We start from the raw sequence: 26,240 nt of genomic DNA on the forward strand, positions 1-26,240 counted from the left end.
TCCGCATGTTCCATGCTCGTAGCTACTAACTGTTAAAACTGTATAAACAACCCAATGAAGGGATGAATTACGAATTTCCATAAAAAATAAGTTGAGGTGTGTAAGCAATGAATGAAATCTCACCCCATCAATAAGAAAGCGGTCGTGCAAAATTTCGGTGTCAACAATTCATTCATTCATTTACCCCTAACCTAAAGCAGTTCTGACTAGTCGTCCGACGCGTCGACCGGGGACATCCAAAGGCATAACAAGCCGTGTCACTCCGAGAATAATTGTAGAATTAACTGGAAAAATTATAACCGAGAAAAATTAGTCACGGCTCTAAATATTGGGAATAAAATGTGTTCCTGGATGCGTCATTGGTCGTTAGAGTAGTCGGGCGACTGGTTGGGGCGAAAGTCGGCGGTCACACAGCGCGACCGGCGCGGCTTGACGCCACAGTCTCATCTAAGCCACAGCTATGCGCACATCTTACCCATCATAGCCGAAAATTCCACATTCGAATTCCAGAGTCGCGCGAACCGGGCGACGCGCGCGAAACTTGCAATACTTGCAATCGAATTTCAAATTCGCGTAACTTTAAAAATATTTGTAACGAACTTTTTCCTCTTGACTGTTGTACTGGAGTTGGCGGCAAACGGTAAAGTTCTTAGTTGGTGTATGTTGTATGTAAAGTGCATTTCGCATAAATTGGGAGCGTTAAACATTTTTTTTTATTTATGTGCTGATTGTAACGTGTGCTGAAAGATTCTGTTGATGTGAAGTGTTTATTTTTTTAGTGCACTTTTGAATTTGGATTTTATTTGCTCCGGAATTTGGGTTGGTTTTTTATTATTTTATTCTTTTATTTTTACTTATTTTTAAGCCTGATTTACTTTTGTGCGTTGTTTTTAACTGTGATGTACGTTATGTTTTATTGTGGGTTTTTAAGGTTAAGATTATTATTTGATGTCGTTTGACTTTTAGGGGACTTTTTCCTTGATATCTGTCATATAAAGTATCAGAAACTTAGCGGAGAGTAGTAAAAGATGGCCTAAGTCTGTTAACAAAAGTTAAAAATTATTTCAGCGGTTAACCCATACGATAACGCCTGGCTACACCAAGTATAGACTAACTTCAGAATATTTTAGACCTACGCTTTCAAGTCTACGCCGCAAGAGCGCGGAACGAACCGCTGCACTTGTGCGTTAGCGTTTGCGTAGATTTAAATAAACTACAAAACTTAAATAAACCGCATATGTTTTTTTATTGAAACTATAAGGCAATTTTATTTTCCAAATAAATTGGGGAATTTGTTAAAGTGATACAAAAAAGTTTAAACACGTATTGCACGCAGAAATAAATAAAAAATGCGTAAGGCTTCAGTTTCGAATTGAGAAAATAAAGTGTCATTTGTTAAACAAATATCCATATACTCGTAATAAACGGATAATAAAAAAAACATGTATAAGTAACTTTTTTAGGAAGCAATTTAGGAATTAGATTTTTTAAAACTTTTTTACGAATACAGCGAAACACACCTTTTTGTTACTCATCAGTGTAGCTTACTCTATGAGAAAAAAATATTTGGCTATGTAACTTGAAATTTTTAATTCTTAAATCGTATATCGTCGTAGTCGTATCGTGTGCCGTGATCTTAAACGTCGTGCAAACTTAGGTAAATATGCATCCATAATTTTCTTAAAAAGTACTGATCTGATTGGAATGGGGCTTTCGCTTTTCATCTGCCAATTATTTTGGAAAGATTTTTGTGTATCTACCTATAATTAGTTTTTCTACGCCATAAAAAACTAGAATTATAGATGTAAACAATGTTATTAAAATTGTTGTTAAGAGAGCTCACATTTTTTGCTCTGTTACATGCATTTTTTGGTCTTTATTAATTTTATTTAAAATGTAAATAGATAAACCAAATAAGTAAAAAATACTTAAAACTCAATAAACACACACAGTAGATTTCGCACCCGGAACAGTTTGAAAAAATAAGCACTTCAATCTGAGGTCAATTGTACTGCTAAAAATATAGCAAAATTTTCAATTATCATCACGCGTTCGTATTGTCACGCAAAAAACTCAATGAAAATGTTATAACTCAAGTTGAAATATGATTATGTAAGACAAGTTTTAGTACCTTATTGGGAAATCGGAAATGAGGTCAATTTTTTATTAATAAATTAAAATTATATACTTTCGTCTACGAAAAACAGAGAAATTTAAATTTCCTGTGGACCGTAATAAAAATAAGTTGCAAAGCAAAAAAGGTTTTTTTTTGCGTCAAATAGGATTTGATATTTTTTTATTTCGTATATAAAGCCATATGGCTGACTTGATAATTACCTACAAGATACCAAGTTACCAACATTAGTAAGTAAAGGGTGTTGTAGTTTTAGGTTATAATACTACCAATGTCGATTTGAAAATATTATTTTTAACCTCCGACGCAAAAAGAGAGGTGTTGTAAGTTCTACGCCACTTGTCTGTCCGACTGTGGCATCGTAGCTCTCAAACGGGTGGATCGATTTCGAGAGATTCCGCAAGCGAGTTACCCTGTGATGGTTCTTAGGGTGAAGCCAGATGAGCGTAATTTTTTGAGTTTATGAGCTGCGTACTTTCGGGCGCATAATTTCTGCTGCTTTCGGTTTTATACAAAAGTCCAGTACGCGACTCACAACTCAAAAACTCAAGCTCGTCTGGCCTCACCCTAAGCTGTTTCATTTAAATCGGTTAAGTCGTTTTTGAAAAATTGAACTTTGAAATGATAATGTTGGGAATTATTAAACTTTTCGTAGTTGTTTTTTTTTTATAGAACAATCGGCTGCTTTTACAATTGTCACTTCATTAAAATTCTTCAACGTATAATAATATCTCATTATCCATTTTACAACAAATTTGTTTAAAAAAAAAACACTTCGTCGACCAAGCGAGAGCGAAGCTTCTCCGTTTCAGCTTGAGCTAATGCTTTCGTATGTAGGGCTGTTATTTGTTCTTCACTACAGGTCGCATTTCTCGATCGATTCTCGTAAATTTTTGCGAGCATCTGTAAAGTCCAAGTCAAAATATCTTTATTAAATTTAGGTTTTAACAAGTACTTACATACATAGGTACTTTATGTTAAGTATGAATGTCAAAAAATCTACAACCGGTTCGGAAAAGACTCTGTTGCAAAGAACCCGAGAAAAAATACAATGAGGTGTATTTTTTACAAGCTTTTACTTAGTTTCACCTGTCCCGTTGTCTGTCTGTAATCAAATCTTGCAACTTGCAAGTTAAGTTCGACCAACTTCCAGTAGTCGGATTGACTTGAAATTTGGCATAATTATGTAAATTGCGTGTTAGTACAATAATCTGTCCGGCCAGGATTGTCTTCGCAGGACGGAACTCTGCAACGGTTAATAGCATCGACTTGAAATTTGGTATGCAAATGTAGTTTGGGTGACAATGCAAGTAAACTCGACAAAAAGTACAGTCAACAAAAAAAAGCTTGTATTAAAAATGAAATTTATACCAAAAACTTATTTCTACTAAATCATCATCATCATCATTTTCCCAGCCTTTATACGTCCCACTGCTGGGCACAGGCCTCCTCTCACAACACCTCTGTCTTATTTAGAACCAATAGTTCGATACCTAATATATAGATTTTTTTGTAGGTAGATTCAGTTGCCAAAATGATAGAGCCATGTGGTTTGTAAACATGTAACCAACTTAGAAAAGTTAAAACCCCTGAAATTGTCATTTCAATGTTCAATATCTCAAAAACGGCTGAACCCATTTCAATGAAACATAGCTAAGACCCGCTAACTCGCTTTCAGGTAAAAAAAACCGCATCGTAATTAATCCATTCGTTTGATAGCTACGATTCCACAGACAGACATACGACATTGGCGTCAAACTTATAGCGCCGCCCCTACTGTTTTTGCGCCGGGGGTTAATAAAAGACAGACTCACAGATCTACAGCTCTCAGAGCCACTAGTTTATAAAACGGTTTTTCACTCACTGTAACCTAACTTAGAGTTCCCTGACATCAATATAAATAGCTTTCCTAACGACAAAATTTCGTGAAAAATGTCCAAGTTCAGATAACTTTGGAACTGAAATTGCCATTCTAGATTCACGGCGATGGTGTTATTGACTCGGAACTGAACAACATATTTTCTCCCGTCGCTGCAGTTACAGCTTCATCAAGTAAACGAGAAGTTTCGAATGCACATCTCGACTTCGCTATTTTTCTATTTCGCGTATGTTGCTAGTAGGTTTGTTCAGGTTTTACATGTTTACGACCTTATACGTCCCGCTTCTGCTGCACAGGCCTCCTATCAGAAGGTCTTGGGCCGTAGTTCTCCCGCGGGCCCAATGTTAATAATATTTCACGCAACCGTAGGACGTCCACTGTTGGACATAGACCTCTAGTGCTTTGGTTGGAAGCGGCCTGCATCCACTGTGAACCCGTGGCTTTAACCAGGTTATCCGTCCGATCCGCGGTTCCATTCGAGAAGTTTTCGGTCTCAACGGCCATCTGTCATGATGTGCAGACTCAAACAACTTAGATCAGAAAATTCGGAATGAGCACATGGAAATAAATAAATGGAATAAATCAATGCACATAGAAAATCAGAAGAATTAAATTAACGTTAAAGAAAAGTAAAATCAATTAACTAGTAGACTTTACTCCACCTTATGTATTCAGGTATAACCAGACGATTATGTCGGTAAACACATTCCGAACGGCCAGAGCTAGGTATTCCTAGAGGCATATAAATAGCTTTATGACAGTTTTCAATAGTTTCGAAGAGGTAAATTCTGAAGCGTGAAAGCCATGAAATAAAATGGCAGCTGTTTATGCACTGAACGGACTGAAAGGAACGATATACGATATGGGAATGCGAAGAAAACTCTTTGATATATTAAACAACTAGCTGTTAACCGCAATTTCGTATGAGTCGTGTCGGAAGTTTGGAGGTTCCCGGGATAAAATAAGAATTTTTAAATCGATTAGAAAGTCTTTTTTTTTTGCTAAATAAAGATAAAAAGAAGCAACAAAAACATGTGCAAAGAAAATAAAATTTGTGTTTTGTGCTAAATAGGGGTAGGCAGTTTCTAGATTCTAGAACTTCAATTACCATTTTATTATATCTTTGAAGATATCTATCTAAATTAAATACTTATATTTTGATCATTAAAATATGTAGCAAACAAACATACCAATCTGCCTCATTAACAAAATACTTGTCAGTAATAACATGTAGCATTTTCAAATCAAAATTTAACACCGGGAAAAACACTGCTCTAGATAAAAGCAAAATAAGTTAGACAGAAGCGCGATTTATTTTTACCGATACTCGTTCAGGAATTGCTGAAAAGTTTCATTCATGTTTAAAAGAGTTGGCCTGGCAGCCATCTATTTGCGATATCCAACGCACGTTAGTTTAATTGTCTGAAAGAAGGAAACTCTTGGAACCCTGTTTTCGTGTTCGCATCGGAAACATCAAAATACGTACAAACGAACGCAGAGTACAAACGTATCTTTGCGGTTCAACGCACTGCCTCTATCTACATACATATAACTTAGTACTACTTAGTACGTACGTAGCGATACTAGCTCAATATTTTACTACAAGCACAAATATCTTTTCATCTCTCCTGTTCGGAAAGTTTGATTTTCATGGGTAGATATAGCCGGGTGGAAAATTGCGTTTTCATCTCTAGGGTGGAAATGATTTTTTTTTAATTTTTACGATCAGCCACGGAGTCGATGATAATTAAGTTACGTCAATGACACTTGTTTTCACGTTTCGGCATGGCCATCTAGATGCACGTCGTGACCAAGAAGCTTATATACAACACTGGAAGTTGAACGCCGAACATCCGTTTGAAACAAGAAATGTTGATCTTTATTACGTCACGAATATATTCCATCTCTTTCTTAACTTAACTAAAGAAAGAGATGGAATATAGGTAAGTATAAATAAGTAATAAAGGTCAAACTTCTTCGTTCGGCGTTCAACCTCCAGTTTTATATTATATATAAGCTCCTTGGTCGTGATCAACTAGTTTTTTTTAAAGTCGGCCGTGGCAAGTGGCCAGTGCGAAATGGTTGGAGGTTGGATATCAGTTAATTTAATTTATTATTATTCTGTTTTTTTGTAGTAATTTTCCTCAATGTCGAAATGAAAAGTAGAGTGTCTAACTCGGGTGAAATTACCCATTTCCCTCGAACTATTGGCGCTGGTGAAATGGGTCACTTTCCACCCTTGGTTATCAATCTACTATTGTCGCGTTACAAACACACCGTCAACTTTCAAAGTTGTTCATAGTTTTGAAACAAAATGTCAGAACGGACGATTTACTTATTTTTGTTATTGTAAGTTTTAAATAACTAGACAAGTAGTAGTGGAGGTGTATTGCTATTTCACTATCGCTTCATGGGATCTTTAGGGGTGAAAACGGAAGCCTTATGTCGTTGCCTTTTTAAAACGGCTGTCATAAACATCTGCCGCCCATTTAAGATAACATATGAAAAGTTCAGTGAAAACGATGAGAGTTCGTTTAAAAATTAGGCAGATAAATACTTCAACAATACGTAGTAGATATTTTAGGTAATTAATCTATTCAGGCGTTACTATGCAGATATAACTATCATTTTTTTTTGTGGAGTAGCAAAGCATAAAAGGTAACAGGTAAATATAACAATATCATAATGAGATGAAAATATTGCGTGGTTAGTAATATACCACGTGTTACTCTCTGAACAATTACTGAAAACTCGACTAGAGTTCTTTCTCAGGAATATACTAACTAACTAAATTATTGGATTATATGTTGTAACAAAAAAAAAACAACATAGAATTAATGTTTTTTCAGAAATAGGTATTAAATAAATCACAAATAAATCCATACTAATATTATAAATGCGAAAGTGTGTGTGTGTGTGTTTGTATGTATGTTTGTCCGTCTTTCACGTCGAACCAGGAAAATTGCAGTTCCCGAGGGAACAGCGCGCGATAACGGAATTCCACGCGGCCGAAGCCGCGGGAAAAAGCTAGTACATAATAAATAAATAAATATCATAGGACACTTGACACCAATTGACCAGGTCCCAAACTAAGCAAAGCTTGTACTATGGATACTAGGCAACGGATAACATACTTATATACATATTGAACATCCAAGACCTGAGAACGAACATTCGTGTTATTCGTACAAATATCTGCCCCGGCCGGGACCTCAAGCTTCGTAGTCAGATCCTCTAACCACTTAGCCATCTGGTCGTCTAAGTAAGTCATTTCTCCGTTAATACTATCCATCTAGGCTTTGTACATACATAGGTTACAAATACCCTAATCGATACGCTCTATTCATTTTTGTCCAGAGAGTAGAGACTATGTTGTATATGAATTTTTGAATTAATTATTTCAAAACCAATATAAGGTACTTCCTCACAACAGTTTATATTGGATAATCAACTAGCTTTTGCCCGCGGCTTCGTCCGCGTGGAATTCGGTTATCACGCGCTGTTCCCTCGGAAACTGTGCATTTAACCGGAATAAAAGTATCCTATGTCACTCTCTGGCCCATAAACTATATCTATGCCAAAAATAATGTCGATCCGTTGCTCCGTTGCGGCGTGAAAGACGGACAAACATACAAACACACACACTTTCACATTTATAATATTAGTATGGATGCATAGTCAACAAAGTGTTAAACATCTTAAGTTTCATTATCACAGCTAGTTTAAAGTAAATAAAATAAAATATAATTGAACATCCAGTAAAATTAAATAACACTAAAAACCTCGTGATAATAAACGTGGCAGTATTAATACTGTACCTATTACTAAGAATCGGTACTCAATAATCCACAACTTAACAATTTTACTATTATCAATATAAAATTCCGGTTTTAATAATAATTTCTTGACAATTACAAAACATACTGTTTGTTTTAAAGCCGCTTAGACGCTTAAATTAATTGACTTTGGATAACCTTAAAGGGTCATTCAAAGTCTTCAGTATGAATGAGAGACTTGAACTTCTTAGGGCTTTCATTCACGATCATAATGCGTTTTAGCCTTTATCTTATCCTTGCAGGGCTTTTTAAGAGCATTAAATATAAGAATGGCGCAATGAATAAGGGGATGGGACTCTTAGGACGATGATTACACACAAATTTATCTTATCAATAAATGTTTCTTTCCCCTTCGCTAAGAAGGGGCAAGAAATTGCTCTACCGCCCTTAGTGTCATTTCTATGTTATAAAACATTCAGCGCAAATTGTCAGTGTAGGTTGTGTAAAATCACGGAGTGTGAATGTGATCGAAATGTGGAGGTAATTTTAAATATATAGTAGTCGTTACTATGGCCCGAAATATATTAGTTACAAAATCAAATCTCGTCGCTTTTAGACGTTCACCAGACAACGGACCGCATTTTTTGCCGGACTTGCGGTGTTGTATGGCTTACAATTAATGTGTGTATGTATGTACATGCACCGGACACTTGTCCGGCGACTTAATTGTCTAGTGCATGTACACACATTCATTGTAAGCCATACAACACCGGAAGTCCGGCAAAAAATGCGGCCCGTTGTCCGGTGAAAACTACGGACGTCTACAAGCGGCCTTAGCGTATTTTTAATTCGATAAAAGTCACGAATGTGTTAGAGAGTTAACGTCTTTCTTACGTACGTTTGAGTACTAAAACGAGGAAATAAATGAAATCTGTACCACTACCATGAGTTTACAGTGACTGTACTCGATAGCGACGGCGTAAGTTATTTGTATGGAGAATTGTACAGCGCCCCTACAAATAATTTACGCCGTCGCTATCGAGTACGGCCACTGTAAAGTCATGGTAGTGGTACTGGGACCACATATATTTAAGTATTCAACAACGGCTTCATTAAAAAAAATATACGGCTATGCTACTAATATTATAAATATGAAAGTTTGTGAGTGTGTGTCACTTTGTACCGTTTTTGTCAAACTTAAAACCTAAAATTGCTAAAAGTGGCTCCGAAGCGGTAATTAATTGATACATTTTGAGCGTGAAATTTGGCACGGGTGCTTGTCATACAACGTAAATTTATGAAGACCAAGATATTATTTTTTGGGAATTCCCACGGGAATTTTATAAAATCCCAGAATTTTATTTCGACTGCCATACCTAATAGTTCACGTGAACAAAGCCGGGCGTAAAGAATAGGCGAAAAATGTTCCAACAGTTTACTGATTTACATAGAATGTACAGAAATATGTATGTTAATTAAGCTTGTGTAGAATCAACAGTGAAAATTGTCCTCGTTTATTTTTGTACCACGAACTCGACACCTGACACCCGGATTTATAGAAATACAAAAAACAAAATATTTTATTTGCAAACACTACTTAAGAGGTGAATTATTTTAACTTAGCGTAGCCAAGAGGTTGTTTGAGTGGTCTGTACTAAAATCAAGCAGTGGTTTGAGTTAGAGCGGCAAGCTTTCATGTTATTGATTTTTCGCTGCTATTAAGGTAATCGAAATTTTCGTTCATTGAATCCAATCAACACAGCTTTGTCATTAATGCGAGTTAATGTAACAAATATTCGCGTCGACTTAAGAACTTCCTTTTTTTCGTCGGTTATCTAAATAATGTTTAAATTAAAATTTAATTTAATTTCTCTCATGTGTTCATCATCATCATCTCGGCCTGTAACGTATTACTGTACTGTACAGGCCTCCTCTCAGAATGCGAGAGCCTGGGCCGTAGTTACCAAATGTATTCAAATTAAAAAAAATAGTTAGGTACTTACTTTCAGGTGTCTGAAAGCCACTTTATTTCTGCTGAAATACGGATACTGAAATTTATAATAATAATACACATGCCCATAGATGGTTAGTAATATTATATTTATGCGTTTAGGGCAACTGCTTATGTATTAGCTACTCGCTTGATGGTTGACCACAGCCTGATGCTTGTATTTTTGCATTACGTTATTCGACAAAAAAAAAACTGAAAATAGCTCAAGAAGCACTTCACTGATTCTATATTTATTGTGAAACGGAGACGTTTAATATTATTTTAGTAGTTTTTTTGCTGTTTTGTTTAATAACATGCGTTTTGATTCTAATTGGTTCAATGGTTTGAATGTATTATTGTTACTTTTTACGAATAAATCGTTGTGAAGTCATATGATTGGCATATTTACGACGTTTTTACATGTGTAACAAACTTAACTTTTCTTGTGTGACTACACAGGATTCTAACCTTTAAAACCTGACCTGTTTATTTATTATTTAAACATGAAAAACTTTTTTTGTTAAAACACAGACATCATTTGAAATAAAAAAAAAATGGTTTGTTTAGTTGTTTATAATTTAAGTGTCTATATTGGAATCCATACATATTAAATCCATAATGTAATGTTTGCCATACCAAATGATCATTTGCCATAACTGCTTTTCTTGAAAACTATAAATAATTCCTGTTTGTTATAAAATAAATTTACTTTACCTATAAAGTTCTACGGAATGGCCATTTAAAATTTCCTGAAAAATTTATGGTTTTAGAGAAAGAAGAGTTATGAATTATGATCATTATAGCAAACATTACATTAGAACAAACGGTGTTATGGATTACGACGGAGACCTATAAATCTACTTATTACATTTGAAAGTTTGAAACCTTCCCGAATGGCTTTGTACTTCAGTTTATGATTGACTTTGGCCTGCCAATTTAGGGTTAGGTCCTAAAGTTTACTCATTTTGCTCTGTCATATCATAAAAACGTAGGCTGATCAGTGGAGTTTTTACATGCCGAAGTACTTAAGGAAAATTGTATTACCTACCTTATTTCATCCTTAGGCCAGTGATAAGTACTAGTGGTAGGGAAACTGAAAGGAGATCCGTGATTCTTTCTCAGGGGGTGTGGAGACAAAACTAGAAATAAAATAAATATAAGAAGTTTGATTTAAAAGACATGAAAATTTATCGTCGATCGTGGTAAAGTGGCGTCAAACCTGCGGCCCTTTTTTGGTCTGTTTGACATAAAAAATATCAAACTTTCAACTTTGACTTTTAACCCTGTGGCCTTCTGCACCATTGCTAGGTGCTTACACATTTGTGACCCATAAAAAAGGTTAAGTATAGATGCGCTACAAATTCGAATTTAGGCTATTGTTCCACAAGGCTACCGTTATGTTACATTTAGGTAGAATTACATTAGGTTTCGTGCACTAAAAATTTCACTAATTAAGTACCTGTATGTATATTTATGAACCTTTACAAACCAATGAGTTGCTAAATAAGAATAAGGGCGTGAAACGTTGCATGTTGTTTTTTGTACTCGAATACAAAATTAAACCTTAAGTCGTTAAGGTCGCGGGTAAGCCTAACCCCCGATAATGAATATCTGATATAATTTTGCTGGTTACCATTCAACAGCCAAGAGTTCGGAACCACTGCCCTAGAGGTTATTCATTATCTAGTACTTGATGTTGTGTAGTATTCTAGAGGTTTTTCCGAACCGGTGGTAGTTTATATAAGTGCTTGTTATAGCCTAAATTGAATAAAGATATTTTGACTATGACTTTATTGTCCCAACCGTTCGGAAAAATCAGAACAGACCACCCACCTTTTGTTTATCTTTGCTCAATGTAATCAGTATCCATTAAAAATATATACTTTAATATGGACTTCTTTATACATTGCCCAATACTTGAATGTCGAAGTAATAAAAGCGGACATAAAATACATACTTTTATAGGCGTTTGGAGGTAAAACTTCACAGGGAAGTATGAGCTGATTAACATATTTACTAGTCTTAATTTTCCGAGTGGATTACCTTGTTTTCATTTATATATGCTGATTATTTTTTGATACTTAGATCAGAGATTCTCAATCTTCAAACGCTTGATTCAATAAATTCTTTAAACTTTCTCAGTTTATAGCGCAGTCACAGCATCCTTGCAGCTACTGCAAACTATACGCAGCACTAGGTACTGCTACTTGCTACTACTGCTGCTAAACTGACTGGTTGCGCTGGTTCGATTATAAACACCTAATTGTAACAACTATCTGTGATGTACCCACAATCAACAATAATATATATTTTTTTAATTTAGGGTTAGCTTAGCTTGTTGAAATAATATACAATACCCACTCTCGACATTTGACGCGCTTCCTCTTTGTCATATTTTTATTAATTAACAAAATAAAAAACCGGCCAAGAGCGTGTCGGACACGCCCGAAATAGGGTTCCGTAGCCATTACGAAAAAATTAAGTAATATTTTTCTAAGAATTTCGTATTTTGTACGGAATATTCCAAGTTTAGGTATATTTTATACCTGAGGCTGCTATTTACTCTTAAACTAATAATAATTCTCAAGAAAACTTAGCCGTTATAGTTTCCCTTGTAAGTTTGATATACTTACTACCATCCTGAATTTTTTCCACCCACCAGTTTAGAGGGGGGGACGTTCGATTTTAATGAATTGAATATTTTGTAAACACATCACTGAATCGAAAAAATGTTTTACCAACCTCCTAATGGTTTTAAAATACCTATCCAACGATACCCCACACTACAAAGTTGGATGAGAAAAAAAATCACCCCCACTTTACGTCTATGGGAGGTTGACTAAAAAAATAAAAAATAAAAATATTGTACCATTTTGTCGGCATAGTTTACATATATATTCGTGCAAAATTACAGCTTTCTAGCATTGATAGTCCCTGAGCAAAGCCGCGGACGGACAGACAGACAGACATGGCGAAACTATAAGGGTTCCGTTTTTGCCATTTTGGCTACGGAACCCTAAAAATACGTGTTCAATATTTTGTGATACCTAATGTAACTGACGGATTAAATATAATATGGTTATTTTACTCAGGAATCAAGGTAACTAATAGTGGAACCTGAACTTCAAGCACTTAAAAGGTGACTGTCAATTTGTCAACTTCTGCGCAACAGGCACAGGCAACTAGGGATACATAAATGAGTGGAGAGTTTTTCATTGCACATGAATATGCAAGTCCGACCGCTGCACAAGCGTCTAATCGTTCGGCAAACAGCCACGGCTGCATTCTACGTGTGGTCTTGTACCACAAGTGTGAATAATACAGGGAATTAAAGCACGTGGAAGCGTAGTGGGGTCAATGCGAGCGTTTCTATGTAATCATTTTCGTGGACTCTTTTCTGTACAAATGTAGAAGATTCCGATGCAGTTTTTCAATTATCTGGTAGAAGTAGTGGAACTCAACAAATAATCAAAATTAATTGGCTGTGAATTGTAAAGCATATTATGACCTCGAAAGTGAGGCAGTTAAAACGCTCCAATAATAATGGATTATTATTGGAGCATTTTAACCACCTCTAGTGTACTCTAACAGTCTAGAACCATATTGGAGCTGAAAAGACAAAAGTTGTTTAGCATATTTAAAAAAAACCGCCAAAGTCGGAAACAGTCCTAATGTACACTCAATATTGGGTGATTTACCATGGTGTTTTAAGATCAAAGACCTCTTCACTGTTAAACCGCTGAATTAATTTAGATAAAATTTGGTGTGCAGATAGTATGAGACCCTGGACTGGAAAGCAGACCGAGTCGCGAGCAACAGCTAGCAATGTATAAAGACACATTATATGCACAAAATCAGTTTTTTTTTGCATTTTAAAGCCTACACATATTTAAAAATTGTCCCTACGCGTACCTATAATATGTATACCAAATACGCATTAAAATTTAAATGAATACACCGTTACGTCGTTGCCACTTCCAGCCGCCCGACTTCGTTGCACTCAACTTTAAACCAAAAGTACCTGGGATCCACACTCAGGACCTTCACCTTTATTTATGCACACTCAAACAGAAATCACCCTTTGCGACGACCGACGCATGGGAAGCAAGAAAGCGTTCAAAATGATTTATTGTAAATGGTTTCTACTTTGTTGGCTAAAATAATAAGAACCGCGCCTGTATTGCTGTTCTAAATTTTATATTTTATTGTTATTTTTTTACCTTTGCCTGAAGCCGATATGGTCAGGTTAAGATTTAATTTGCAACCCCATTATGGAGCCGGCGGTTACGGGTTGCGTTATGACTCAGCGATATTGAAGGCGACTTTACAAGGATCAGTGCAGGTTTAACTGCAACATTCTTACCCCAAGAATCTACTGTTTTGTGAAACTTAAGCTTCAAAGTCTACTCAATTAAAGTAAATAAAACAACATTGCTAATGATAATTTAAGTGGTGGAAGTAAATAGTTACGTAGTCGTAAACGTTAAAGCTAGCGATCGTACTACTGAATGAGATGTCTACAACGCAAATAAAAACGGTGAAAGCACAGTAGGACTTGCGGGTGGCTTTGTCCCGTGCACAATAGACGGACTGATGCGATTGACGGTTCGACTTCGAAGGTGTTACCAGAATTAGTGGCCTATTATTACTTTACGGGGCCCATAGTGAAGCAGAAAGCAGATAACAATAATTAGCTTGGACGTAGCAAAAAGTGACATAAATCCCGCATAATAAGTCCTCTACTGCAAAAAAACACCGTCCGAGTTTACCTGGACTCCGGTATTTTTTGCATGACGTAGAATGAACGCGGGACGATATAATAAACACCTCAATTCCTGGCAGAGGCATTGTTTAATGACTGCTCTGTTGTGATCTTGCACAATTCTCGACCGACTTTGTTTTTTTGATCCGAACTTGCAGCAAAATAAAAATATTTTTTGTATGTCTTAGTAGCGTATAAACAAAAGGGACACAGTTTCTGTAGAGGTGTGATTTATTTATGACTGCGTTTAGAGCCTCGGTTTGACCGAGTTTGGGTGGCTTCTCATCGTTCAAACCTTGAGAATGCGATATAAAAAGTTTTTTTGTTAATAATCGTTTCTTTTGTTTCAGGAACAATATGGGCATCAACTACTTAACAGATTCGCGATCCAACTCTTTAAATTAGACTCTTTTTACATAACCCCGATATTTTTTAAACTGTCATAAATACAAAGATGCTGGGGTGTGCTCTAAGAAGAGTTCCCTCAGTGTCTGCCGCGTCCCCTAAGAACATCTGCTTCAGCTCGGCTGATGACAGCCGGTGCTTAGACAAGTAGATGACAGAAAGCATAAACTTTAATAAGCATCAATTTTGGCCTTAAATAATTAAATTTGAAAGTTAGTAACAATCCGAAACCGAACTAGTCAAAACAAAATAAGGATCAGTAGCAATATTAAGTTACCATAGTTTGAAGGCGATATAAAGGTGGATCTAGCGCGGCGTGTGCTGGAGTGGCCACTGCGGTGGTATGCTTTATATTGCATCTTGTGTCGACTGTGCGCTCACTGGTCGCTACGTCACGTGGCTTCCCAGCGCGCGACTTCAGTGCTGGATGCTTCTAACTGTATACACGTGAGTACCTATGTACATTTAATTATTTTTATACACTACGAGTATAATCTACAACTGGTAAAAGAAAGAAAGGGAGACTTCTAAGTAGATGGGACGACGAAATCATACACACAGCTGGTCCAAATTATATGAAACTAGTAAAATCTAGATAAGATTGGTTGAATTTGGAAGAGTCTTTTAGATACCTGCAGCGGGGTTCTTGCTGAATTATAAATTAACGCTAAAATTACCAACTTGAACATTGGGTTTTCTGATAACTATATTTATCTAGGGGTATATAGGTTACTTCAATTTGAAATAATAAAAATTATAATAAAGAGCTCACATGATGAACACCTCCTTCTTTGGGTTCTGTGCATCACAAGGAAAAAATGCAACCCTTATAATATAGGATCACTTTGCAATCATAATTTCTATTTTATTGCCAATATACCTACTGCTATTCCAATCCGTGTACTATTCAAAATTATGCTGAAAAAACCAACTGCAATTTAAAAATATATATTTTAGAATCATGTTAGGTCAAGCCAGGCATTAAGTCCTCCGGTTGCTGTTACATAGTTACCTCCATTATCGTAAACTCAAACCGCTTAGCCGACTGTCAGCCGTCAGTTAGGTAATACATATGAGCCCTACGACCTTTCTGTCTTCACGCTCATCTGACCAGCGCATAAAACCAGCCAATGTATCGGCGATACATAGTTACTGCGATTTACAAGGGGCTAGATCAAGTTAATGTATCTACTTATGATTTATTTCAGATTTGAATTTACTCGTCAAGTTTCTAGGGATTAAGAAGAATTTTTATTCGCGTTTCATTTCTAGATATTAAGAAGTGTAACTTTTTTTAGAACCGTAAAACGGGGTAACTTTATTGTATAAACTGATATTGTTCATAAGTTGAAACGAACATAAGTTCGATGAATATATTATAGAGTGAGAGTAGCAAAAGTGAATAAAAACAAGTGAGCTCCTCGTCGAAAAAAAAATATGTTTCAAAGTCGTTCCGGTAAATCAAAGTCACCCCAAAGTTTTGGATGGCATTTTCGGTAATAGTATTGGCCCTTAATGGTAAGATCTAATACCGCGCACTCGCTTGACCACATTATCAATAGCAAGCTGGAACATTATTAGAATTTCTAGGCTTTGCATAGCATAGATGATTGTAAGGTGCATCTGAAGTTTTCCGCACAAAATATTGTTACTGGCAGAACTCAGTGGTGGTCGTGCGTTAACCAGCTTAAAAACACCTGACTCAGTTATAATTCCTACGAGCGTATTTGTTAAAATTTTGTTGTCGATCGAGCACAGGTACCCTTATGCCCCAACTAGTAGCGCCGAAAGGATCGCTCGATTACGCCACTTCTATTCCCCATTAAAGTAGAAACAGCAAGTTAAGGAATAATGATGATGCTACAAGCTTATCCGCTGTCGTGCTCGTAAGTAAACCGTACTCTGCTATTATCTTTGTCTTCTTGCAATATATGCTGGCACATATGCTTCTCAGCGTAATCATATACTCGATTCCAATTCGACAGGGGAAGTCAAAACTAATATGTATGCAAATAAATCAGTTTTACAAAATAAAGGCGCATGTGTCGAATCCATTGTCTTGTTTATTGAGCGTTTGCATAAAATAGGACTAATATTTGATAATTTGTAAACAAAGACGTTTTTCTACATATTTTTTTTGATTGATGGAACAAATTGGTCAGTAACTTTTCGAGCGTATAGTATCTATGTGAAACCGAACAATATGATGTTATTTGCGATGTTTGAAATAAAATTCTTCATGATACTGTCATATTTCGAATTGACTTGTCATCTAGGTATGGTTTCTATCAATCCAATTTATATAAAGTGTAAACAAACCGATTTTATCAAAAAATTGTATAAAACACCCAGTGGATCGCATCAATAACACAATCATCTGTAATTCGTTTCTTTTAACTAGTTAAAAGTGTGAGTGTGTGTTTAAGTGATTTTATACGATTAGACGTATAATCACTTTTTTCACCAAAATTCACTTGATTTCAATATTTAATTTTCATTTGAAACATCTTCGTAAAAATCTGACGTTATTTCTTGAATGAAACATGGGTGTAATCTGTAGTAGCATAGACTAGCGTAGAGATGGTAGAAAATTTGACATTTCAAAACTCGATTAATGCTCGATTTCATAAGCGACTTTTATTTACTTACGTCAAAATTAAAAAATAGTTACTGCTTTTATAATTGAATAAACAGTCTTTGGAATTAAATCAAGTATTGTAAATAAATAAAATATATAAAAATACTTTGATCTATTAATTAATAAATTAATCGATTTACTGAACAGATTAATGATTTTGCACTAGTTTCTAGGTTTTCACATCACTAAATGTCTATGGTCGGGTAAATGGCGTCTTTGTTTACACTTTTCATAAATTGGATTGACATAAATCATAAGTATATGTATTACCTACATCATCAGTAAAGACTAGAACTGAGTAATGAATGAAGTAATGACATAACCCTGGGTTGTGGCAGAATATCAGTGTTTTGCTCCTATGAGCAATGTTGACCACTGAGCCATGGCCCTTTTGCACTACTGCAGCGCACACAAACAATTAAAAATTGTTTACTTTTAAGTTAGGACTGTTCTTTTTTTCTAATTTATGTAATTTTGATTGTGTGTGTTTGCAGTAACAAATAAACGTTTTATCTATCTATCTATCTATCATAACCAAATAAACAACTGCACTCTTTTAAAATAAACATTCTCACTAATCCCACCAATATTATAAATCCGAAAGTTTATAAGTGTTTGTTTGATACCTTCTCATGTGATGAAATTCGGTACCCATAAAGATAGTTTGAGTCCCAGGGAAGTACATAAGATAGTTTTTATCCCGGAAAGTTTCATAGTTCCCGCGGGATAGCGATAAACGAATTCCACGCGGACGGAGTCGCGGGCAACATCTAGTAAAATAACTTAACCAGATTGAAATAAACCTAAACAGATTTCATTTAACAATCACAGGATACTTATTTTATCTGTTAAGCGTTTAGTAAACCCATTCTAGCTTGTTCGGCACTTTAACGCGACTTTTGGCCAGCTGTGTGCAAATATTTCATGTTATTACCAAATAATCACTCAAAAGACTCTTAAATGTCAACAACATTTCGATATCTAAGCCTATTTACACTGGGAATTACAAAAAAGCGCGGTGAAAAAATTCAAATAATTATTTATTATTTATACCTAATGCCGTCCACGAAGACGCGTGATTTTGTCAAAATTAGGCATTAATAACATTGTAATAAGAACCACGGCACGCGTCATCGTGAATGACTCTACCTATAATTCATCATCTTTGCCTATATACGTCCCAGTGCTGGGCACAGGTGTCCTCTCAGAATGAGGACGCTTAGACCTTAGTTCTCATTCGGGCCCAGTGCGGATTCCGAACTTCACACATACAATCAAATTTATTCGCATATGTGTACTTATAGGTTTCCTCACGATGTCTTCCTTTACTGTAAAGCTCATAGTAAGTTTCAAATGTAATCAAGCACATAAATTTCCTAATACACAGAGATGTGAGTCAAAGCTTGAACCCATAACCCTCTGCTTGAGAGGCCATAGGTCTAGGCTAAGCTAGCACGGCTATAATAATAATTTAACTTTTTATCTCCTAGATAATTGCCAATTTTTAAAGTCCTAAAAAATCCTATTCTGTCCCATTGGTTCCGTTTTCTTTTGAATGGGGGGAGGGGAGGGGGGCAAAACAGGTACACAGGTATGTTTTTTAAATGCCAATGACTTTACGATTATCAAACACGCATTCAATAGTCATTATTTTTTGTTACGAGATCGTCTAGATCATACAGGCGACAATAATGGCCGAGTGGGAGTATATTGTTTGGCCACGCGAGGACAGGTCGCATTACTTTACTATGGTTACAACAGAGACGTCTAGACACCTCGATAAGCTGTTTGCTTGGGGGCCCGTAGCCAAGTGAACCTTAGTAGATACTTTCATAACGCCAAGTGCTAAGGGATGGAATTCGCTTCCATCGTCTGTATTATCGGATAAATACAAAATAGGGGTCTTCAACGCTAGAGTGAATTAGTCTCTACTGAACCAGTGAGATACACCATTGCCCTCATTTGCACTTTTCATCAGGTGAAATAGGGGTTAATCACGGGACAGTTTTATGTAAAAAAAAAACTCCTAACCTTAGTAGTAGTATCAGCTAATAGTTTAGTTACATATGAGAAGAGAATATTGCAATTTCTAGGATGGTACATGTTTTTATTTTTCACTTTCCGTTTTTTTTGTAAAAATAAATTGTAAGTTTATTTCGGCAAACCACACGTTTCGTGAGATTAATAGGTTTTGTGCCTTGGTCTGTTTAATTTAAAAAAAGAGGTTCTACTAACAGCTGTTAGTTGTCTAATGTCGCCTTACATTACATACATAGATCCTTTAAAGGGATAACTTCGCCTTAACGGAAAGTGAAAAGAAAAATCTATCTACAGGAAGAGTGAAGCTACATTATAAGTCTACTATCGATAAAAAAATATAATATGGACCATCCTAGAAAATTTAAGTTAGGTACTTAATAGCGCGTGTATTTAAAAGCCTAGTTTAGACCTACAAGAAAAATCGTGCAAGTTGCATTACATTGCGGCGCTCGATTGACAACTACAAACTCGTTCACTTTACGGCCTCGCAATGTAACTTTTTCTGCTGCTAGCAGTAATTTACACATTCCCTTACTTACTTAAAAATTAGATGATTATTGTTACTGGTGTTAAAATATGTACTCGTAAGTATCGTGCAGGCACATTTTTGTTTTTAGAATTGGATTGGAATATTTTACCCAAAGTACTAAACATTACATGGACGTACGTAGTTTCCGATACGAAATATTTAAACTGGACCCTTCATTTACCTTCGCATTTCTTTTACTTCACTGTTTGCCCAAATATGCTCACCAGCAAATTCATCAAGTTCGAATTTATATTTATCATAGGTGTTTATAAGTGTCAGATTCAATCAAATGATATTCTTCATTACTGGTTTGGAAGTCAGCTTGAGTATTGTCTTCGTATTTCTCGGTAGCGATCGACTTTGATACCGAATGTTATATGGTCGTAATATTGGAGATATGTGGCAGTGTATTTGCTTGAAGCAATATTTGATGGGACAATAAAGGTATGGTTTCATTTGGATTTTGTTTGTTGGAATTGGTTAGTGATCTAACCTTCGTAATGTGATGAAACAGCCAGGTATGTTTTTCCAAATCAGCATTGGAAGAACAATGTTTATGTTATTTCTATCTGCACATAAGTGCTCCGTAAATGGGTCAAAGACTTACGGAAGCTAGTACGTTGTGCTCTATACTTGGCGTAGCAAAACGGTAAAGAGCTATTGTAATGTTCTTAACAGCCTTTTGATAGGTATTGTATAGGTATATCTTAGATTAAGATTCTACCATACTTTTAATTTGGGTTTTGGGAGGGAAAATTATTTAAAAGGTACAATTTAAATGTCCATCCTAGTGAATCAATTTATCAATAGCTACGTTATTGGCATTCCTCAAGAAACCATTTTAGTCTGTTCCCATCAGTGTTCTCGTAAATCAACTTGTGTCAACTTCTTCAGTATACATGTGAATCGTTTCTGTCGAAAAACGTCAGTCGACTCGGTAATCGTAGCGCTAAAAAGTTATAAAGACCAGTGGTAAATATGGGAACTAAAGTATGCGACGTACTAATCTTTTTCGTCAGTTGAAGACGACGCCGTGGCTGATGATTCACTTAAGTTGGTATTTCACAGCATTTGGCACGTGTAGGCTTTAATCTAATAAATCTAATAATAGTTTAATGCCATTGACTGACACCCAGACAATGTAATTCATGTGTCACTCATAGCACCCGCGTACCCAAATATAGGAGTTAATGAATTATTAAACCGGTGCTGTGACACATAATTATAAGTCTGTTTAGTCGCACGTGCAATCCAGCGTTAAAAGTGAAAGCGACGCTATCGGAAGTTTGGTGTATTAATTAAAAATATTTTTTTATCTATCGCCTTTACATCAATGTCTGCCATCAAGCATTATTGTTTTATTTGTTGAAACGTCAACACTATGTGTCGTCAACGTTCCTGAAACATATCAATAAATTAGTTTATTTTTCAAAAATGTTGTGAAATTTTCCCTATTCAATTGGTATTTATTTCTGGAAGAGTATCCTAAATAATAACAATACTATGTTATATTTGGTCAATCGACACTTGAATCTATGAATGAAAGACAAACTGACGTCAATTGGGTAAACTTTGTAGGAGTAGGGCATGAAAGAAGTTTAACTTACCTTTTTGTTGTCACAGCGGGTACTTGCATATTGCGTTTGGAAAGCTACTTTTACTCGGCTAGTGCGTAGGCGTCTTTATGTGGAATGCAAAGGATTGTTCGAAATTTGAACTTGGTTTGTCCCCAATGATGCATTGGTGTAACTTTTTAATTTTGAACGTGTATTTTTCTATTACAAAAGTGTTAAATGATAAATGACGAAGCAGTTTGTGTGGCCCTTTTTGTTACCTATACCTTCATTTTTAAATTTGAGACATGATTATAGAGTTAAGTACATCCAAAAAACTATTACAAATAAAATTCTACAGTAACTACTGTACTGTACTGTACACTTAGGAATAACTTTAAATATAAATCAGTTACGTGATGACTCTTATCATTGTTGATTTTGACGTCTTACGCAATTTTGGCTGGTTTCTTGACCAAAACTGTACCTAATACCAAATCGCTTAAACTTTAATCCTTTATCCTGTAAAACAATAAACTTCATACATTACGATGCACATCCGTCAGCTCCAATAATAACAGAAAGGCTCGTACGTCGTACGTGACAATAAATTAATTATCATAGCCCTGCGACCCGGATTTGTCCGGGTCGAGCTTCCCGGGTCAGGTGGTCCTTTCAACTCAAGAGGGAAGCATTTGGAGGGTTCAAAAAACTTATTATAAATGCTTATTGTCTGTCCATTGAACTTTCGGATTGATGCAGGATAAACGAGACAGATTAGAAGACTCGTTCAATGCATGCGTTTCGCTTGTTCTTGTGTTTATAAAGCATTTTAAGTAGTAAATGAGTAACGTCTGTATTGGAGAGGGAGGCTGTGATGATCGAAAACACTAGAATGTGTACTAACATGATAGCAAATAGAGATCTGGAGTCTTTTGAAACACCACAGCATATTTGGTAGCAATTGTAATTTAATCAGACAAAGTTACTATAATAGTACCAAAATCAAAATTTAAAAAAAAAATTGGCGTATGCAAACGTTTACGATTTACGGCTGGTTGGTCAGATTCCCGATGGTCAAGTTAGTACTAAAGTAAAGTAAAGCCACAGAACGGACGGATTCAGATCTCACCCGAAATCCACAAAACTTTTTCATTAAAAATAAATCTTAGATTTCGTTGAGCATGCTTATTGCTAATAATATGAAATAGCATGCAAATAGGGCGCAAAAATAAATGTTGCCGACTATGGAAATTATGGGAACTAACCTTTCTTACTTAAATCTGTTAAATATTTATTTATTACCCTTTGGTAATCAGATCTGTTAAATAATCTTGTAATTTTCTCTGTGTACCTGTTTTCTGTATCGCTTACTATTTATGGTGTACAATAAAGAGTAATTGTATTGTATTGTATTGTATAATTTCCTCTGTAAGCCTAGGATGCATTTCTTCTAGACGCTTTGTAGAAGATAAGCGAACATGGTCCATTCGGCAGGTCGTTGCCTTCTAAGCCGCATTACCGACAAGAAAATGTAATTGCTAGGAATCCATCAGATTAAGCAGTTGCAATATTTTCAAATTCATTCTGTTTTGTCTCGTTGTTCAGCTAATTGAGAATTCAATGGGTTTAATGGGACTTGGCAAGCTTGCTTCGTGGCCAGTTAACGGTTATGGTTTCAAAAACGTAGTTTCATAGTTTAATTAAAAATAAAAGAATCCCTGTCCCTGAGTTCTAATGGATATGGAGTACTTACTCTATATTCTATGTCTTCTTCTTTTTTGTCGTTTCACTCCTCAGCAAAGCGTTCGTTGAGGCGTCCACATCGGTGGACTTATTTATATTAAGCTCTGCTACGAGTATAATTCTATTTGAATAGGTTTTTCTTTTTAAAAGTGGTTGTCTGCCATGTTTTTTGCAGCACCTTTGCAACAGTTATGGTTCCGAAAGTTCTGTGAGATGAAAACAAGCTTTTAATATAGTCGTTTGGGGCATCCTTGCTGTTTTGTTTTTTTCTAAGTCCAATGCATATGGCTACACACGACTGCTTTTACTAAAATATCTAAATCGTTTCATTGCTTGTTTAATCTTCCAGCCAATATAGTGCCCTTTAAGAAATCTTCTTTCCTTTTCATATCTCACGCTACAGTTTCTACCGCGTAAAATTAATAGCGTAACAAAATTGTTTTTAATTTGGTGTACGCGTCAGAAGCGCCCGCGCCGGGGCCTTTGATCTGCTCGTCCAATATGCGTAATTGTGGGTTTAGTGCTACGAGGTGTGTCTCAAGTTAAAGGAGGATATAGCCGACTTTAGCTTAACTGTTGGCCTCTGTGAGAGGCTCAGAGCTATGCTTGAAGTTTCTTTGGAGTGGACGTCTTCTGGCTGATGATAATGTAATAAATTTGGTTAGCTTGAAAATATCCCTTTTAGGGACAAGTTCGCCTTTGTACTCTTTTTGTTTTGTTGTTTTCCTTTTGTATTATTTTGTGTTTTATGTACAATAAAGTATTTACATACATACATAATGACTTTGTAAATGGGTTAATCAACTTTTTGTTGCCTTGGTAACGTCTCCTGCTCCTTGATTGACTCAAATAACATCGGTATATCCCTGGATGTAGTAATATAGACTAAACTTTATTATCCGGACAGCTGATGAGTGGAATACCCTGCCTGCGTCTGTGTTTCCTGATCGCTTCAATCTGGCCGACGTCAAATCTAGTTTAAATGGGCAATTACGTATAAGGCAAGCATGCTTCTCTAAGTCAACATCTTCGCTTACCATCAAATGCGTGATTGTGGTCAAACGCAAGCGTATTTCTGTATCAAAAAATGCAAGAAATTTTCTACTAATACTCGAAAAGCGTGAAGACCTTAATTAATACCGAAATAACTACATTTAGAAAAATTTTGGGCAAAAAGGTGTGAGTGGTAGACAATAGTACTTATTCTGCCTAAGAAGGAAAAATATAAATTTTGTATTCTGCTCAGGAATTTATATTTCTTGCGAAAAATATTAGAAATAAAGAAATAGCTGCAGAAAAAAAAGAATTATTTTTGGATATCGCTGTTGTTTGAATTTTCTTATCGCTTGTCGTTCTCACCACACAGTCTTACCGTTTTTTCTCCAAGCACAAGTGTTTTTAATAAATAGGTATTACATTAACTCGGGGGCTGGCGTTTATACCATAAACCGTTGATGTCTTATTACAGGTGACCATCAATGTACCTCGATTATTCATAAAATGTATTCAGTGTTAAAGGTTTTAATTACCGCCCTTTTTAACCTTTTTACACAATAAACGAGGCTTTATAAGCCTGTCTACAAGATTGGCTTGTCGATTATAACGTTAATTATCGTCTCTTTAAATTTTTGCTTTATTACTTGGAAACTAATTGATTTTAAGCGCACTTTAAAGGTCGTTAATTTTAGTTTGATATTTAACATTTTTGTATTCGTCGGACAACCCAGAGAGGAAGAGAAGCGTGAGTTAGGCATGCCTTCGGATAAAAAGTCTTGAAATCAGTAATTCATCATACATTGACGACCACTGAAGGTTTGGCCAGTCACGTGACGTAAACAAATGACCTCTGTGTTCTTAAGACTCCAAGAAGAAATCAGGATTTCATTCAATTTGGTACTAACTTAATATCCACCCTATGACGTCCACTCTGGGACATAGGCCTTCCCCACAGATCTCCGATTGCTACGGTTGGAAGCGGCCTGCATGCACCGTGAACCCGCGGCTTTATCCAATGAAATATTTACACTAAAACATCTAGAAATGAAACTTTTAGTTATTTTTTCCAGTTTGCATTTTCCAGTTTCCAGCTTTAAATGATCCGAGAACACAAAATTAAGACGTTTCACAAATTATGCAATTAAGGCATATGGTTAATAAAACTTTCGTTTATTTGGCTAATGATCGAATGAATAATATTTATAAGATCCCAGTCAATATTTAATTCCGATTTTATGATTCCTCTGATACGCGTATTCTATAAACATAATCAAGCTAACATTAAGATGTAATCGAATGCAATATGCGGATCGTAAATGTTACCAAATTCGTTAAGATAAACACAGCATGTAATTACATTTACTACTCTTAAACCAACATTATGAATTTTAATGAGTATTTCAGAGCTTACTGCAGCTTTGGCTAAACGTCTTTATAGGGATTGGCAACATAATTTATGCGCATGTAGAAATTTACTACCCTAACCCCAATCGGTAAACAGAAGGGTATTGTTATTAGTTTAACTTGCACCTGTGCATTTGTATGCTTGTCTGTGGCGTCGTAGCTTCCAAAGGATATACGTTAGACCTGTTGAGATGTAAAATTTATTAAAGGAAATCTGGCTTAACCGTGATCACTTTTAGCATTTTTTTAAAGATGCAGCAGTTTTTGAGACTTTAAAATGAAAATGTCGGTCATTTATGTTTTCTATGTTCTAGTTACAGTGATTTTTACTATGATTAACATAGTCTTATCAGTAATAGCGATAAAGCATATAAGCTACATATATCAT

At 35.7% G+C, this 26,240-nt stretch overlaps 1 protein-coding gene across 2 annotated transcripts in view; it reads left to right on the plus strand.

Annotated features, from left to right (window-relative positions):
* Positions 1-439: 439 nt before the first annotated feature.
* ths (thisbe) overlaps positions 440-26,240 on the plus strand; it is a 106,563-nt gene continuing 80,762 nt past the window's right edge. The window contains exons 1-2 of one of the 2 annotated variants that reach the window (XM_074099128.1): positions 440-819; positions 14,892-15,393. In XM_074099128.1, coding sequence (XP_073955229.1) covers positions 15,290-15,393 — 104 coding nt within the window. In that variant the 5' untranslated portion in view covers positions 440-819; positions 14,892-15,289. The remainder of the gene's footprint in view (positions 820-14,891; positions 15,394-26,240) is intronic. The other variant, XM_074099129.1, reaches the window with a different exon arrangement.

Source organism: Choristoneura fumiferana, chromosome 16 (genome assembly GCF_025370935.1).
Source record: "Choristoneura fumiferana chromosome 16, NRCan_CFum_1, whole genome shotgun sequence".
Taxonomy (NCBI): domain Eukaryota; kingdom Metazoa; phylum Arthropoda; class Insecta; order Lepidoptera; family Tortricidae; genus Choristoneura; species Choristoneura fumiferana.